Source organism: Centrocercus urophasianus, unplaced genomic scaffold (genome assembly GCF_019232065.1).
Source record: "Centrocercus urophasianus isolate 14NV4802_14NV808 unplaced genomic scaffold, USGS_Curo_1.0 seq_538, whole genome shotgun sequence".
NCBI classification, from domain to species: domain Eukaryota; kingdom Metazoa; phylum Chordata; class Aves; order Galliformes; family Phasianidae; genus Centrocercus; species Centrocercus urophasianus.
The window spans coordinates 8,815-22,948 of record NW_024885131.1 but is presented as its reverse complement, the minus strand read 5'-3'; the positions used below and the strand labels follow the sequence as shown (position 1 = coordinate 22,948).

Sequence of the window (14,134 nt, the reverse complement as noted above, 5' to 3'; positions counted from 1 at the left end):
CCGTTTTTGGAGTGCATGATGGCTCTCTTGATGAACTCCACCACAGACTGGCAGCGGTCTTCAAACTTGGGGTGGCACCACAGGCTGAAGGTCCCTGCCAACAGGACACAGGAGTCTCACATCACCGGGGAGCTGCTGCTGGCTGCAGGAGATCCACACTCGCCCATAGGCTGGGTGGCAGCTCCCAGTCAGCTCTGCAGCCTCAAACAGGGCACGTTCAGCTTCAATGGCAAGCAATGAGACTGCAGAGCAGGAAAGCAGGCCCCCTAGCTGCATGCAGATCCCTACATAGGCTGAAGCCTCTGGCCAGACCTTTCTGTTGCATGCAAGCAGGCACTGCCTGCTTCTTGCACCAGGGAGCAGCACTCCCTGCTACGGAGCTGCAGCCAAACTGTAGGTCTCCAGCATCATATTCCTGCCCAGTGGTGTCGTGGATGAGCAAAAACATTCCTGGCTTTGCAGCATCTGGAAGAGGCAGCGCTGCACTCACAGCCCACAGCCAGCAGAAGGGCTGCACTGAGCTCACAGCACCCAAAACGTGCTTCTCTCTGCACAGCTCCATCCTGCTTCACTGGGAAGACCCCCAGGCAGAGCACTGGAGGAACAGGAGTGCCCACTGAGCACTGGGAGCCAGCGAGCTCCGATCTGAAGGGTCTGAAGCATCACCACCTTAGAGGTGGCAAGCAGATGCAATCCCAGCAGGGTCAATGCACAAACACCAGCAGCCTCCCTGGGCTGCCTGCTCAGCTCTCCTATTAAAAAAAGACAAAAATCCCAATTTCTTGCTCACATCTACCTGAAACCTGAAGGTCGAGCAGTTACCTATTCACCATTCCCTCAGCCCCCACCATTTCTCATCCCCATCGGTCCAGCAGAGTGCTCAGCTCTGCAGTTTTCCACTCTGCTGCAGCACACTCAGCACGAGGCCATCGCAGCAGGGCTGAAGCCACTGATGCTGCTGCAGGGATGCAGCTGGAGCAAAGGGAAGGGCGCCGCTGCGGCTCCTTGAGCTCAGAGCACCCCAGAGCCACCCCCAGCCCTCACCTCTGTAGTGCTCCATCCTGGTGTGGTGGGTGATGCCCTGCGATCGGAAGCTGAGGCTCAGGATGTAACGGGGGTCAGAACTGTCCCGCACCAGAAAGGATCCGTCTGGTTTCCCTTTCAGCTTCATCTCTGCGTCCTCCCAGTTCATGGGTCCCCAGTACCACCCGCACTGCAGGAACGAGACAGGCCACGTCAGCAGGCTGCTAGTGAGGAAGGACTGCAGGCACAGCCAATATCCGCTCTCGTTAATTCACTTTTATACCTAAATTTAATTTCCTGCTTCTATTCATCCCAAGCGTGGACTCATTGCTCCTGGATCACAGAATCACAGCACTGTAGGGGTTGGAATGGACCTGCAGAGATCATCGAGTCCAACCCCCCTGCAAAGCAGGTTCCCTACACCAGGTCACACAGGTCGGCATCCACCGTTGCATTTACCACCCAGAAGTGGGGAAAGAACACGAGATGCCTTCCTTCACTCGCCCAGGACCTCACTGGGGGGTGTTTTCTGGTCCTGCCTCAACTTTGTGCCCCCAGCCAGCTCCAAAAGCAGCTCCCAGAGGGCTGGAGCAACCTCTCCTGTGGAAAGGCTGAGGGTGTTGGGCTTGCTGGAGAAGGCTCTGGGGAAAACTCACCTCCCAGCACTTACAGGGAGCTTATAAACAGGAGGGAGAGCGACTTCTCACACAGACTGCCAGTGATAGGACAAGGGGGGGACGACTTTGAAGTGAAAGAGGGGAGATTTAGGCCAAATGTGAGGTGGAAATTCAAGACTCTGAGGGTGGCGAGGCTCTGGCTCACGGGCTGCCCAGAGAGCTGTGTGCCCCATCCCTGCAGGTGCCCATAGACCCAGATGGGGCTCCGGGCAGCCTGTATAGGGGTCAAACCCTCTCAACCCAAATCATTCCACTCACTCACAACACGATTCAAAACACAGAGCCCTGCCCCACTGCCCTTCCCTCCCCACATCTCCCCATGCAGATCCTACCTTCTCCAGCTCTCGCAAGCTGGCTGCAAAGCTGCTGGAGTCCGGGCGGTACAGAGGGCACTGGAGGTGGGGGGTGGGCTGACTGGGTGCTGCTTCTGTGGGTCGGAGGGGAACGATGCGGGGGAAGGCATCTGCAGAGGGAGGGACAGCACAGTGCAGTCAGTGCTGAGCTGCTCGGGCCCCAGAGCGCTCAGCTCCCAATGCAGCAGGCAGAGGAGGAAGCTGGACTGACAGACAGGAGGACAGCATCCTCGTGAGGTGTCAAACAGCTCTTCCAAGGTGACTCAGCACCTTCACCTGCTGTTTGTTGTGCTAGCTGGGAGGGAAGGGAAAAGCACCAAAGGAAGGAATTAACCCATCCCAACACAAAGGGCCAATTAAAGGTCCTTTGGGTCCTTTAGGGCAGGAAACCAAAGGGGAAGTGCAAAGGAAGCCCCAGAGCTGCTCTGACCTGGGGCGTGGGGCGGAGGAGGCGGAGGCAGAGGGAAAGACTGCAGGGAAGACCCCATCGGACCCACTAGGACAGATGTAGGCAGCGTCCCACTGATATCATCTAGGAGAGAACAGAGGCAAGAGGCATTCAGATGAAAGGAAAGCAAGCGAGCTCTGCGCTGCTGGCAATGAGCAAACTGGCACTGAGCACCGGAGGGGGAGCAGGAGATGGAGCTTGTGATGCTCCACCAGCTTGTGGGAGCAGCCCAGCAGCCTGCACCCTTAAAGCAAAGGAGTTAGTTAGTTTTCCAGCCTGACAACCCCCACACCAAAAGGCAGCAGCACAAGGCAGGTGTTTATAGCAGGTTTTGCCTCCCTGGCACACGCGATGTGCGCTCAGCAGGGCTGCCATCCTGAGCACAAAGATGCTCAGCAACCACGCCGAGCTCACGGTCCCCAAATTGTGAAGCACAGCAGGGACCTACAGAAGATGCTGATGCTATGGAGGAGCAGCAAGAAACGCTGTGGGGCAGCAGAGAGAAGCCCTGCACCCAAACAGACCACGTACCCAGCAGGCTGAGGCTTCGGCGCGGAGGCGGCGGTGGAGTCGGGGGGTGAGGGGAGCTCAGTCCTCTCTGAGAGATGTCCACGTCCACCAGAGACACCGTTTCACCTGGAGGATGGCAGAGGGAAAACTGTGAGCACCAGGGGAGGCAGAGGGGCAGGGGAAGGGGCAGCAGATCCCGTCAGCTCTTGGTCAGGTTTTGCATGCAGGTGACTCGGGTGGTTTAAGAGAAATACATCTCAGCCTGCAGGCCATGAAGGGATCAACTCTTGACATTCACAAGGGAGTGGGATAGAGCCTAAAGGCTCTGACCTCGGGACAGAGCCTGGGGAAAGCAACGATATGAAGACGTCCAAGGTAAAGTGGGAAAGCTTGAGCTTACTCTAAAATCGTGGGAGAAAAAACGAAGCCATCAAACCCCACTTAAAGCCTCAGCACTGCACCAATAAAGAAGCACTGCCAACAACCAACGTGCCGCTGCCACAACGGAGGCGTCGGTCAGAATTCAGCCCAACCAGCTGCCAGCCACCAGCAGCACCAAGATCTCTGCACCCACAGCCTCAGAGACCACTTCAACCCCCCCAGATGTGCTCCAGCAGCAGCAATAGCAGCAGCAACAGCAGCAGCTCCCCGACCTCCTGCAACCTGCCCTGACACTCAGCCTAGGACAGCACTGACTCAGCTTCCTCCTGCCTGTGAAAGCTCTCTGCCCATTAATCAGTATCATTAGAGGGGTATTTAGGTGCAGTCCTTACCCGAGGTGCTTTCCCCTGGGGCTCTGTGGGTGTAGATGCACACGTGTGCATGCAGATGCTCTTTCATTTCCACACCCTGCCAACAGCATCCAGGTATGCTGGGCTGCTTCAAAGGAAGCTGAGAGGTGCTGAGGTGCCAGCAGGTGCAGGAACTACAAATCCTACGCTCCCATCTTCCCCCAGCAACAGCTGATAGAGCAGGAGCAGCCCTGGCTTTGAGCAGCCCTGCTGCTCAATGAACACACGTGGCACCCGGGAATCTGCCTGAATCCTGCAGCGCTCAGCACACGTTGCCCTGCAGAAGACCAGAGTGCAGCCCCTTCAAATCCTTACCTGTGAAGAGGGGGCTGAAAACAACCGGGGAAAAGGCACTTTGAGTTCTTGTCAGTCTGTGTTTCCTGTTGGAAATACAAAATAATGGGGGAGGGGGATGAAATCATGAACGGGCTTCATTTGATCTTTTTCGGGCTGGGAGAACCCTCAGCAGGATGCACCCAGCCTGCAGACAGCAGCATGTGCTGATCCAACCCCTGGAGCAGAGCTCTGGTTTAAGTAGGACAGCCAACCAGCAAGGCCAGGGCTCCGTCCTGCTGCTAAGCAAATCTCTGGCAAGGTGATTAATCAAGTCTTAGGAAAGAAAACCCCAAGCAAGTGTGGTTGCTGGAGCCAAGAAGCTGTTTCACAACAGGCAGCACTGCTGCTCCAAACCCAACACTGTGCCTCAAACACACTGCATGATCACAGGCACTTTGGGAGCACTCTGCTGAACCTGGAGCTGAGGGAACTCATCTCAAGATATAAAAGCTCATCCAACTGCTTCCTTTTCAGGTCTCTCGTGCCTGTTTGGGGGTTCAGCTGCTCCCCAGCTCCCAAAGGAGGACGGTTCATCGGCGATCAGCCACGCACTCCTCAAAAACAGACTTCAGACCAACACCTGCAGCAGGATGAGAGCTGCCCTCGCCAACCAGAGCCACGCAGCACAACCACAGCCTTCCCACACCACCATCGCACAGAGATGAAGTACCAAACAAGGTCAGGTCGGCCCTCCAACTCAGAAGCCTGGGCTGCTGAGCCGACCGCAGAACCACTGCTAAACCTGCACCAACTCTGAACTGCAGGTGCAAGAAGAGCAGCCCCACAGATGCAGCTTTCAGAGAGAAGCCTTACACTGCAGCACAAGGAGCAGCACTGCAGCAGCTCTGAGCTCTTGGGCAGGAGGGCACTCCTGGAAAGCTCTGCCTTTTCTGAGGCCCTGAACCACAACAGCTGCTGCATCAGGCACCTTGAAGTAACCTTTGGTAGAACAGCAGCACTGTGCTGACCAGGGAAAAGCACAGCAGCTCCGTGGCTGTGATGGAGCTGCTGCTGCTTTTGTGCCCCCTGATCTCAGGGCTCCCATAGACCACAGGTTACCATTAGGGACACCCTGATGTTTGGATGGGGCGATGTGGGAGGACTCGCATGGTCTCCATGCACTGCTGAGCCAAACCACGTGTCCTCTGTGATGCAAAGGATAAGGGCCAGCTGTCGGCAGTGCCAGGCAGTGACTGGTGGCTGTGCCCCTCCACGACAGCTTGGCAGCCCCACACCAGGGGGACACAGTGGCCATGGGGTGCAGAGCTGGAGGGAGCAGCTCAGAATCCAAACCCTAAAGGGGATGAGGTTGGAGGGAACCTTACAGCCCACTCAGTTCCGAGCCACGCCACAGCCTGGGTGCTCCCCAAAGGCTGCCCAGGATCCCATCCACCTGCAGGGATGGAGCACTGCATTTTGCTGAAGCCACGGAGCCCAGCAGCACCGCGCAGAGCTGCGGGATCAGCACCTCCAGCATCCCCAGCTGCGACCCCCAGGGAAGCCCTCTACGCCGCAGGAAGGCGCGCAGACCCCCGTACATCCCCCCAAAAGCCGCTCTCCTGCTTCGGCCCTGGGGCTCCACGGCCCCTCCCGCACCGCCCGCGCATCCTGCCCCCCCAGCAGCCCCGAAACCCGGCTCCGTACCTGCCCTCCTCCTGCCCGCGGCCCCGGGCCCCTCCGCCGTCGCTCAGGCTGTGCGCCGAGGCCGTCAGCTCCGCTCCCCGCCGACTCCCTCCGCTCCCGTCCCCGGGGGCCGACCCTCCGCTGCAGCTCTTGGTGCGGAAGAGGCGGCTCAGGCGGACCCGCAGCGATCCCTTCCTTCCTCCCGCTGCCCCGGGGCCGGGCCCGGCTCTCCGCGCGGCGGCGGCTCCGCGGGGCGGCTCCTGCGGGTCTGCGGCGCCGGGGCTGCCCGGCTCTTCCTCGGAGCAGCTCTCGGCCTCGTCGGGCTCCAGCGCCTCGAGCACCAGCAGCGCGTCGCTCGTCTCCTCGGCGGCGGGCGGCCCGAGACACGGGCAGGCTGCGGGGCCCTTGGTTCCCAGCGTCGGGGGCCGCAGCCCTAGGGCCGCCAGCTGCAGCTCCAGCCCCCCCGGCGGCCCCCAGCCGCCCCCCGCCGCCACCGCCGCCGCTTTGGGCTCCAACGCGCAGCGATGCCGCGGGCACAGCAGCTCGGGGCCGCCCGCCGGGCCTTCCCCGCCGCCCGCCTCCTCCTCTCCGGGCCGGCCCTCGGCGGCGTTACGGAACACCATCAGCTGCGGCGGCGGCCGAGCGGCCCCTCCCGGAGCGGGGACGGGGAGCGGCAACCGCGCTCCGCCTGGGCCCGGCGGCCCCGCAACCGCCGCGCCGCTACCGGGGCCGCCGGCCGCCCCCGCCTCCGGCCCGGCCCCATAGCCCAGCAGGCGGCTGAGCACCCGGTAGGAAGCCGCGGCCGCCGCCTCCCCGTCGCGCAGCTCGACGCGCTGCATCGCTACGGCCGCCGCATGGCGCCCCGGGAGCGGAGCGGTCCCGCCGCCCCCCGCACGGCCGCCGCCGCTCCCTCCTCCGCGGGCAGACCGCACGTGGCCACGCCTCTCAGCTTCCGGTCTTGGCCACGCCCCTTCACCAGGCTCCAATCCACTATCCCCGAGGCCACGCCCATAACGCGCATGGCCACGCCCCCTCCAGGCACCGCCCATCGTCTGCGAGGCCACGCCCACGCTCTCGAGGCCACGCCCGTGTCTCTTGAGGTCACGCCCACGCCCTAGAGGCCACGCCCCCTCGGCCGAGTGGGGAAATTGAGGCACGGCGCTGCCGTTCCTGCACCTTCGGTTTCCCCTCTCAGCCAGGAGGGAACCGGACGCCCCCCATCCCGGGCCGCACGCTGCCCTGCGTGCCCCCCCTCCCCACGTGCGTCCCTGCCTGTTTTGGGGGCTCTCAGCATCCTCTGAAGGGGAGAGGGGGAGCAGGATTGTGGTATGCTGGGTTCTGGGATACTGGGATAACAGGATGCTGGGATGTTGGGATAACGGGATGCTGGGGGGATGGGAAGCGGGATGTGAGGATGCTGAGAGCAGAGGTGCCGAGATAATGGGATGCTGAGATAACTGGACACTGGAATAACAGGGTGCTGTGATGCTGGGATAACGGGACGTGGGGATGCTGGGATGGTGGCATCACGGGTTTCTGGGGTACCGGGGTGCTGAGATGTTGGGATACTGGGATGACAGGGCAGTGGGATGCGAGGATATGGGGCTGTGAGGCTGTGGGGCCGGCACCCGGTTGCCATGGCGGCCCGTCGGGATGCTCTTCCGTCACGGCCGATCCGGGGCGGGGGGGGGGGTCTTTGGCCCCCCCGCGGCGGACCCGGAGCCCGGGGGCGGCACGGGGTGGGGGTGGGGGGGGGACGGGGACGGGGGGGTCGGGGCGGTCGGAGCAGCGCCGAGCGCAGCGTGGGGCCGTGACGTCTGCGAAGGAGGAAAACAGGCGGCGGTCGGAGCGCGGCTCGCGGGCACCGTGCCACCATGACCCCCCCGGGGGGGCCGCCGCTCTGGGGCGCTCCGGCCGCCTTCCTTCTCCTCCTCTTGCTGCTGCTGCTTCTGCCGCTGCGGGCGGGGGCTCCGCCGCCCCCCGACGACCCCCCGACGGATCCGCGGGGGGACCCGGAGGGTTCCGCGGCGCTTTCCTTCCTGCGGACGGGCGACGCGCGGCGTTTGGCCCTCACCAACTGCAGCCGCAGCGCCGCGCTGAGACCCCCGGGGCCCGACCCCCCACCGGCGCTGCGAGCCGCCCTGCGGGCCGCCCCCGAAGCTCTGACCCAGGCGGCCAATTTCCTCAACATGCTGCTGCAGGGCAACGACCTCCGCGAGGCCAGCGTGGCCGAGGACGTGGAATGGTACCAGGCGTTGACGCGCAGCCTGGCGGGGGGGGCATCCATGGGCGCGCCGCTCCCTGCTGGCCCTGGACGCCCACCCGGCTGCCCCCTCCCCCCGCCTGGTGCTGCAAGCCACGGCCGTCGACGGGGAGATCCACCTTCGGGACGTGTCCGCGCCGGGGAACCGCAGCTCGGACGGCGAATGGGTGGCGGAGCTGCGGGAACGGCGCGGTCCTCCGCTCCGCAAACGGGTGCTGAGCAACGACTTGCGCTCCATGGAGACTCCCAAGTGGCGGCGGGGCGATGGGTACGTGGCGGGGCCGGGCCACGTGCGGTGGTCGCAGCCGTTCCTCGAGTGCCGAGATGGGAAATTCGTCCCCGTTTGGGCCGTCGCTCTGTCTGCTGCCTTCTATGGGCTGAAGCCCGACCTCAGCCCCGAGTTCAAGTGAGTGAGAAGGGGGAGTGCGGGAGGGGGGGAGTGTGCTTGTGTGCATGCATTTGTGTTTGCGTGTGTGTGCGTGTTGGGAAGCGTGTTTGTGCAGCTGTGTGTGTGTGTGCACGTGTGTGCATGCGTGCATGTGAAACTGCATGCATGCGTGTGCATCTTTGGGGATGCTGGGAGACACGCGTGTTGCTGTGCATGCACGTGTGTGCAGTGCTGTGCACGTGTGGATGTGAGACCCTCCCGAGGGTCAGGACCTCTCCAGATGGCTCTGTGTCCCGGCACCCGGCTCTGCCACCGCTGTTTGCCCCCCCTCCCAACCCCCCGGTTCCCGTGTGCCCCCTCCCGGTCTGACCCCATCGCGGTTTTGTAGGGGAGCCGTGCGGGTGGACATCGAGCTGCGGGATGTGGGCATCGATCAATGCGACAGCGGGACGGGGTGGTTCGCGGGCACCCACCGCTGCGACCTCAACAGCACCCAGGTACCCAGACCGCACCGATCCCAGCATTAAACCCCCCACTTCCCAGCACCCACCCCCACCTTCTAGAACCCTGTCGGATCCCCTCGCGCAGTGGGGCTGCCCCGCTCCCCCCTCCCCCCGTCGCACCGTCCCCGCTGCCCGTCCGTCGGTGCTGATCCGCCCCCCCCATCCCCCCCGCCCCCATCTGCCGCTCCCGCACCGCTCTGCGGTTTATTGTGCAAATCTCCCTCCCTCGGCAGCGCCGTGGGGTGACCCGGCTGCCACCCGCGTCGGGACAGCGGGGACCGATGGGCGGAGCATCCCCGGGGGGGTTGGCGCTGACCCCCCCATCGGCTGCCCCCACCCCAACTCAGAGTTCGGGGTGGTCCCAGCGGGTCTGAGCGGCGTCCCGACCCCCGGAGGTGCCCCCCGTCCCCCCCGACCGCGTGGATTAGGGGCCGCTCCGCCCCCCCGGATTAGCAGCGCGCCGCATTAGGTGTCCATTTAGGTTTTAGGGGGGGATTTGGGTGCCAGGCTTTGACTTTTAATTCCCAAATGTTTAACCGCTGCGTTGCGGGGGAGGTGAGGGGGGGGGGGGAATCGGCTGTCACCGAGCCGCCGCAGCCCCCGCTGCCCTGTGTGGTTATGAGCGCAGTGCGGGACGACCCCGCAGAGCAGCCGTACCCCCATCCCGCAGTGCATCCCGCAGCAGAACCGCGGCTTCGTGTTGGGGCAGTACGCGTGTCGCTGCAAGCCGGGCTTCTACGGGCTCAGCGGCGGGGCAGGTGCGTGCCGTGCGACCCCCCGACCTCCCCCCAAAGCCCCGCAGGGCGCACGGGGCGATGCTTTGGGACACCAACCCCCCCCCCGTTCCATCCGCAGTGCCGCCTGAGGATGCCGCTCGCTTGGCGTGCCGCCGGTGCCGGGAGGGCTGTGCGAACTGCCGGGACGATGCGCCCTGCGAGGTGCAGGAGGATCGCGCGTTGCGTGCGGCCGTGCTGTGCTGCCAGGCGTGCTGCATGCTGGCCGTGTTCCTCTGCATGCTGCTCGCTTATCACTGCCGGCGGAGCAAGGCGAGAGCAGCGCGGGGTCCTCACGATCTCATCTCCTCGGGCGCCCCCCAAATGAGGGCCGCCCCCCCTCCGGGCCCCGGGAGCTGCTGATGGCCCTCTGTCCCCGCAGAGGATCCGGGCGTCGGGCGTTGTGCTCCTGGAGACGATCCTCTTCGGGTCGCTGCTGCTCTACTTCCCTGTGAGTGCGCGGCCAAATTCCTCCCCTGCTGCCCCCGCACCTCCCTGCAGAAAGCCCCACAGACCGTGGGCTGCACCCTGCTGCCATGGGGCACAGCTGGGTCCCACGGGGCTTTGCCGTGGGTCAGGACTGGCGCCACGCAGGACACTGCACTGTCGGCATTGCCGTCACAGATCTGACAGCTGTGGGCAGAATCTTCTTAGGAAACCAAACCTCCTTCCTCCTCCCCATGGCCGTGGGACCCCCGCCCAAACCCCCTCTGTGTGCCAGAGAGCAAAGGCTGGGCTGGGAGCCCGGCCGTCCCCAGGCTGCCACTTGCCGCGGCCTTTCCCCTTTCTCCCCGACACCTCGGGATCTGTGCGCTGAACACGGGCACGGCTCTGCAGCCCCGCACCACCTCCACCATCCCCTCCCCCTCCCGCCCCAGGTCTTCATCCTCTACTTCAAGCCCAGCACCTTCCGCTGCATCGCTCTGCGCTGGGTGCGCGTGCTGGGCTTCGCCATCGTGTACGGCACCATCACCCTAAAGCTGTACAGGTAATGGGGAACGGGGGGGGGTCCTGCTGGGATGCTGGATGAGGTCCGACCCCACGCTCACCCCCGGTGTCCCGCAGGGTGCTGAGGGCGTTCCTGGTCCGTGCAGCACAGCGTGTGTCCTACACGGCCAGCGGGCGCGTGTTGCGGGCTCTGGGGCTGCTGCTGCTGCCCCCGCTGTGGTTTCTGGCAGCGTGGACCGTGGCAGCATTGGAGAACGTCGGCCGGAACGTCCCGCTGGTGGTCCGTGCTCAGACTGCCCGAGGGCTGCACTTCTCCGTCTGCAGCCACGACCGCTGGGATTACATGATGGTGGTCGGTGAGAGACGGCTGAGCGCCCCCTCCCCGGGTGCCCGCAGCCCTCCCCGCTGCTCCGCGTACCCACAGAGGTGCCCATGCCGTGTGCTTTGTCCTGCAGCCGAGCTGCTGCTCCTGCTGTGGGGCAGCGCGCTGTGCTGGGCTGCGCGTGCGGTGCCTTCCGCCTTCCACGAGCCGCGCTATATGGGCATCGCGCTGCACAATGAGCTGCTCCTCTCGGCCGCTTTCCACGCCGTCAGGTACGGTGCGGGATGCCCACGTGGCCGCAAAGCATTCCTCTGCACCGTGGGTGTGGGGTTGGAGCTGTGGGACCCCGCGGTGCCTCCTTCCCCCCTCCAGGTTCATCGCGGTGCCGTCGCTGCACCCCGACTGGATGCTGCTGCTCTGCTTCGCCCACACCCACGGCACCGTCACCGTCACCCTGGGGCTGCTTTTTGTCCCCAAGGTAACGCACGGCCCTAAGCCCGCGGCTATGGGGGATGGGGAGGCGGTGGGGTGGTGGCTGTGGGGAGGTGGTGGATATGGGATGATGGCTATGGGGAGGTGGCCCGTGGGGTGGTGGTGTGGGATGGTGAGCGGTGGGGTGGTGGCTGTGGGGAGTTGGGCAGTGGGGAGGTGGGATATGAGGAGGAGGGCAGTGGGGTGGTGGTTACAAGGTGGTGGCTATGGGGTGGTGGTTATGGGGAGGTGGGCAGGGGGGTGGTGGATATGAGGAGGTGGGTAATGGGGTTATGGTGGTTATGGGGAGTGGTTATGGAATGGTGGCTGTGGGGAGGTGGGATATGGGGAGGTGGGCAGCGGGGCAGTGGTTATGAGGTGGTGGCTATGGGGTTTTGGGTATGGGATGATGGCTATGGGGAGGTGGCTATGGGGTGTTGGGCAGTGGGGAGATGGGATATGAGGAGGTGGGCAGCGGTTCTAAGGTTGTGGCTATGGGGTGATGATTATGGGAAGGTGGGTAGTGGGGTGGTGATTATGAGGTGACGGGTATGGGAGGTGGCTATGAGGAGGTGGGATATGGGGAGGTGGGCAGTGCAGGTGGTTTATGGGGAAGTAGGCAATGCAGAGGCGGTTATGGGGCGGCGGTTATGGGGAAGTGGCCGCGGGCTCCGATGTGTTTGGGGCTCCCTTCGAGCTGCCCCGCCGCAGTTCCTGCACGCCGGATCGCCGCTGCGGGAGGAGATCGCGGCGGAGGTGTACGAGGATGAGGTGGACGCGCGGCGCTCCGGGCTGAGCAGCAGCATCGCGTCCGCATGGAGCGAGCGCAGCTTCGACCCCGATGACATCCGGGTGGGTGACGCGCTCGGGACCTTCTTTTGACGCTCGCTGTGCCGCCCCGCACAGGAAGAGGTGCCTGTTGCGATCTTTCTCCTGATGCAAAGCGGGGGGGCCGGTGGGAGGACGGGGCTGGGCGGTTTCCCTTCGCGGGGACGCGGTGATGGCGCATCGCGGGGCGGGGCGGATCGGACGGGCGCGGCGTCGGGTCCCGGTTCGGTCCCGTCGGACGCGCTCCCCCCCTTTTGTCCCCCACACCCCCAGGAGGAGCTGAAGCAGCTGTACGCGCAGCTGGAGACGCTGCGGACGAGGCGGATGGCGGCCCGCAACCCGCACCTCCCCGCGCCGCCCCCGGCCCGCAGCTCCGGCAGCCGCCGCTCTTCGTCCAAACGGCCGCACGACGGTACCGGCGGGGGGGGACGGGAGGGGGGCGGCCAGCTCCGATCCCGCAGCTCCGAGCATCCGGCACAGGACGCGGCGGCGGGGGGCTGCGCGGAGCCTTCCGACAGCGAATCTCTGTGCGCCTCTCCGCTGCTGCCCAGATCGGCCAGCGCCCAGCAGCTCGGGGGGCACGGGCAGCCCACCCGGCTCCGCGCGGTGCTTCTGCAGAAGTCGCTGAGCGCCGGTGCGGGCGCGGTCACCCCGTCCTCGGGACCCTCGGAGCAGGAAGGGGTGTCCCTCTGCACCTCTGCAACCCCGGCCGCGGCCACCCCCCCCCCGCCCCGCTGCCGGACGGGGGTCCCCCCCGTGATGCTTCCCCCCCGGTTGACAGCAAGGGGACGAAACGCGTCACTTACGCGCCCGTTAAAAGCGTCAGCGCGGACGGCCCCCATCCCGCGGGGCGGGTGCGCGTGGTGGTGAAGAGGACCCCCCCGCCCCCCCCCGTGCGCTACCAGAGCCTCCCGCACCGCCACGGGAACAGCGCGGAGCCTCCGGGGCCGCCTGCGGGGACGGCAGCGAAACCCGCGTCCCCCCCGTCGGAGTTGCGCTCCGCTCCCCCCATCCCCGCCGAGGTTTGTCCGTGGGAGCTGCTCCAGGAGGAGATGCTGAGGCAAAAGCAGAATAGCGGCCAATCTCCGACCTCCGACCCCCCCGGGGACACGGCGGGGACCCCCCCGAGCCTCAAGCCGCCCCCACAAAAGGCTTTCAGAAGTTTGGGGTTTGCCATCAGAGCCATCAACCGCTCCAGAGCGAAACGCAGCCTGAAAGAAAGCAGAGAGAGCAGCGATCTGAAACGGGGACGTGAGCAGGAGGAGGGTGGCGGGGGGGGGGCAGCCCGGTCTGGTAGAGACCCCCCCGCCGCCCCCAGCAGGGAGCAGCCCAGATCCCAACCTGCGGGATGGGGATGTGGAACCCTCTCAGTGCATCACCGCCAGCTCTGCATCTGAGACCCCAATGATGGGGGACAGCGAGGGGACGGCAGAGGGACAGAAGGATGGTGCCGCCGGGGGGGGCACGGGCGCTGGTGAGGGTCCGATGTCACCCTCGGTGGCCATGCAGCCCTCTGGCACTGACGCCCTGTGTGTAGCACAGAGTGCAGGGAGCGCGGGGCCGAGGGCTGAGGTCTGTCCCTGGGAAGCACTGAGTGCCCCGGGGGGGTCTGCGTCCCAGCAGGAGGGAAATGGGGGGGTCCCAACGGTGGGAAGCAGCCCCATGAAGGCGCTGGGGAAGGGTGGCAGCCAGCCTGCTGCTTGTGGGGGGGGGAGCGAGGGGCTGCCCACCAGGAGCAGGAGTGCAGAGGCGGGGGTCTCCCCATGGGACACAGAGAGGGGGGCTGGGGGGCAGGGAGGAGCGCAGCTGGATGTGTGCAGGGTTCTCAAAGGGGACGGCAAACCCGGGTGGAGGGGGACCGAGGAGCACAGAGCACA

General features: G+C 65.0%; 2 protein-coding genes across 2 annotated transcripts in view; one reads left to right on the top strand and one right to left on the bottom strand.

The window, feature by feature from the left end:
* Positions 1-4: 4 nt before the first annotated feature.
* LOC122169430 (suppressor of cytokine signaling 7-like) lies at positions 5-6,600 on the bottom strand (the record flags this gene model as incomplete). The annotated part of the gene is made up of 7 exons (XM_042835579.1): positions 5,783-6,600; positions 4,118-4,182; positions 3,033-3,137; positions 2,484-2,585; positions 2,033-2,163; positions 1,045-1,213; positions 5-94 (listed from the first exon to the last, which is right to left on the bottom strand). Coding segments are annotated over exons 1-7 (1,480 nt in total), but the record flags the coding sequence as incomplete, so codon positions are not given.
* A 1,350-nt stretch (positions 6,601-7,950) lies between these two features.
* Positions 7,951-14,134, top strand: part of LOC122169432 (probable G-protein coupled receptor 179) — a 7,955-nt gene continuing 1,771 nt past the window's right edge. Inside the window, 14 exon segments of the mRNA XM_042835582.1 lie at positions 7,951-8,034; positions 8,036-8,430; positions 8,801-8,909; positions 9,586-9,673; positions 9,771-9,961; positions 10,071-10,139; positions 10,567-10,676; positions 10,754-10,992; positions 11,092-11,230; positions 11,331-11,436; positions 12,141-12,281; positions 12,531-12,986; positions 12,989-13,528; positions 13,530-14,127. Of these exon segments, the coding sequence (XP_042691516.1) occupies positions 7,951-8,034; positions 8,036-8,430; positions 8,801-8,909; positions 9,586-9,673; positions 9,771-9,961; positions 10,071-10,139; positions 10,567-10,676; positions 10,754-10,992; positions 11,092-11,230; positions 11,331-11,436; positions 12,141-12,281; positions 12,531-12,986; positions 12,989-13,528; positions 13,530-14,127 (3,265 nt within the window).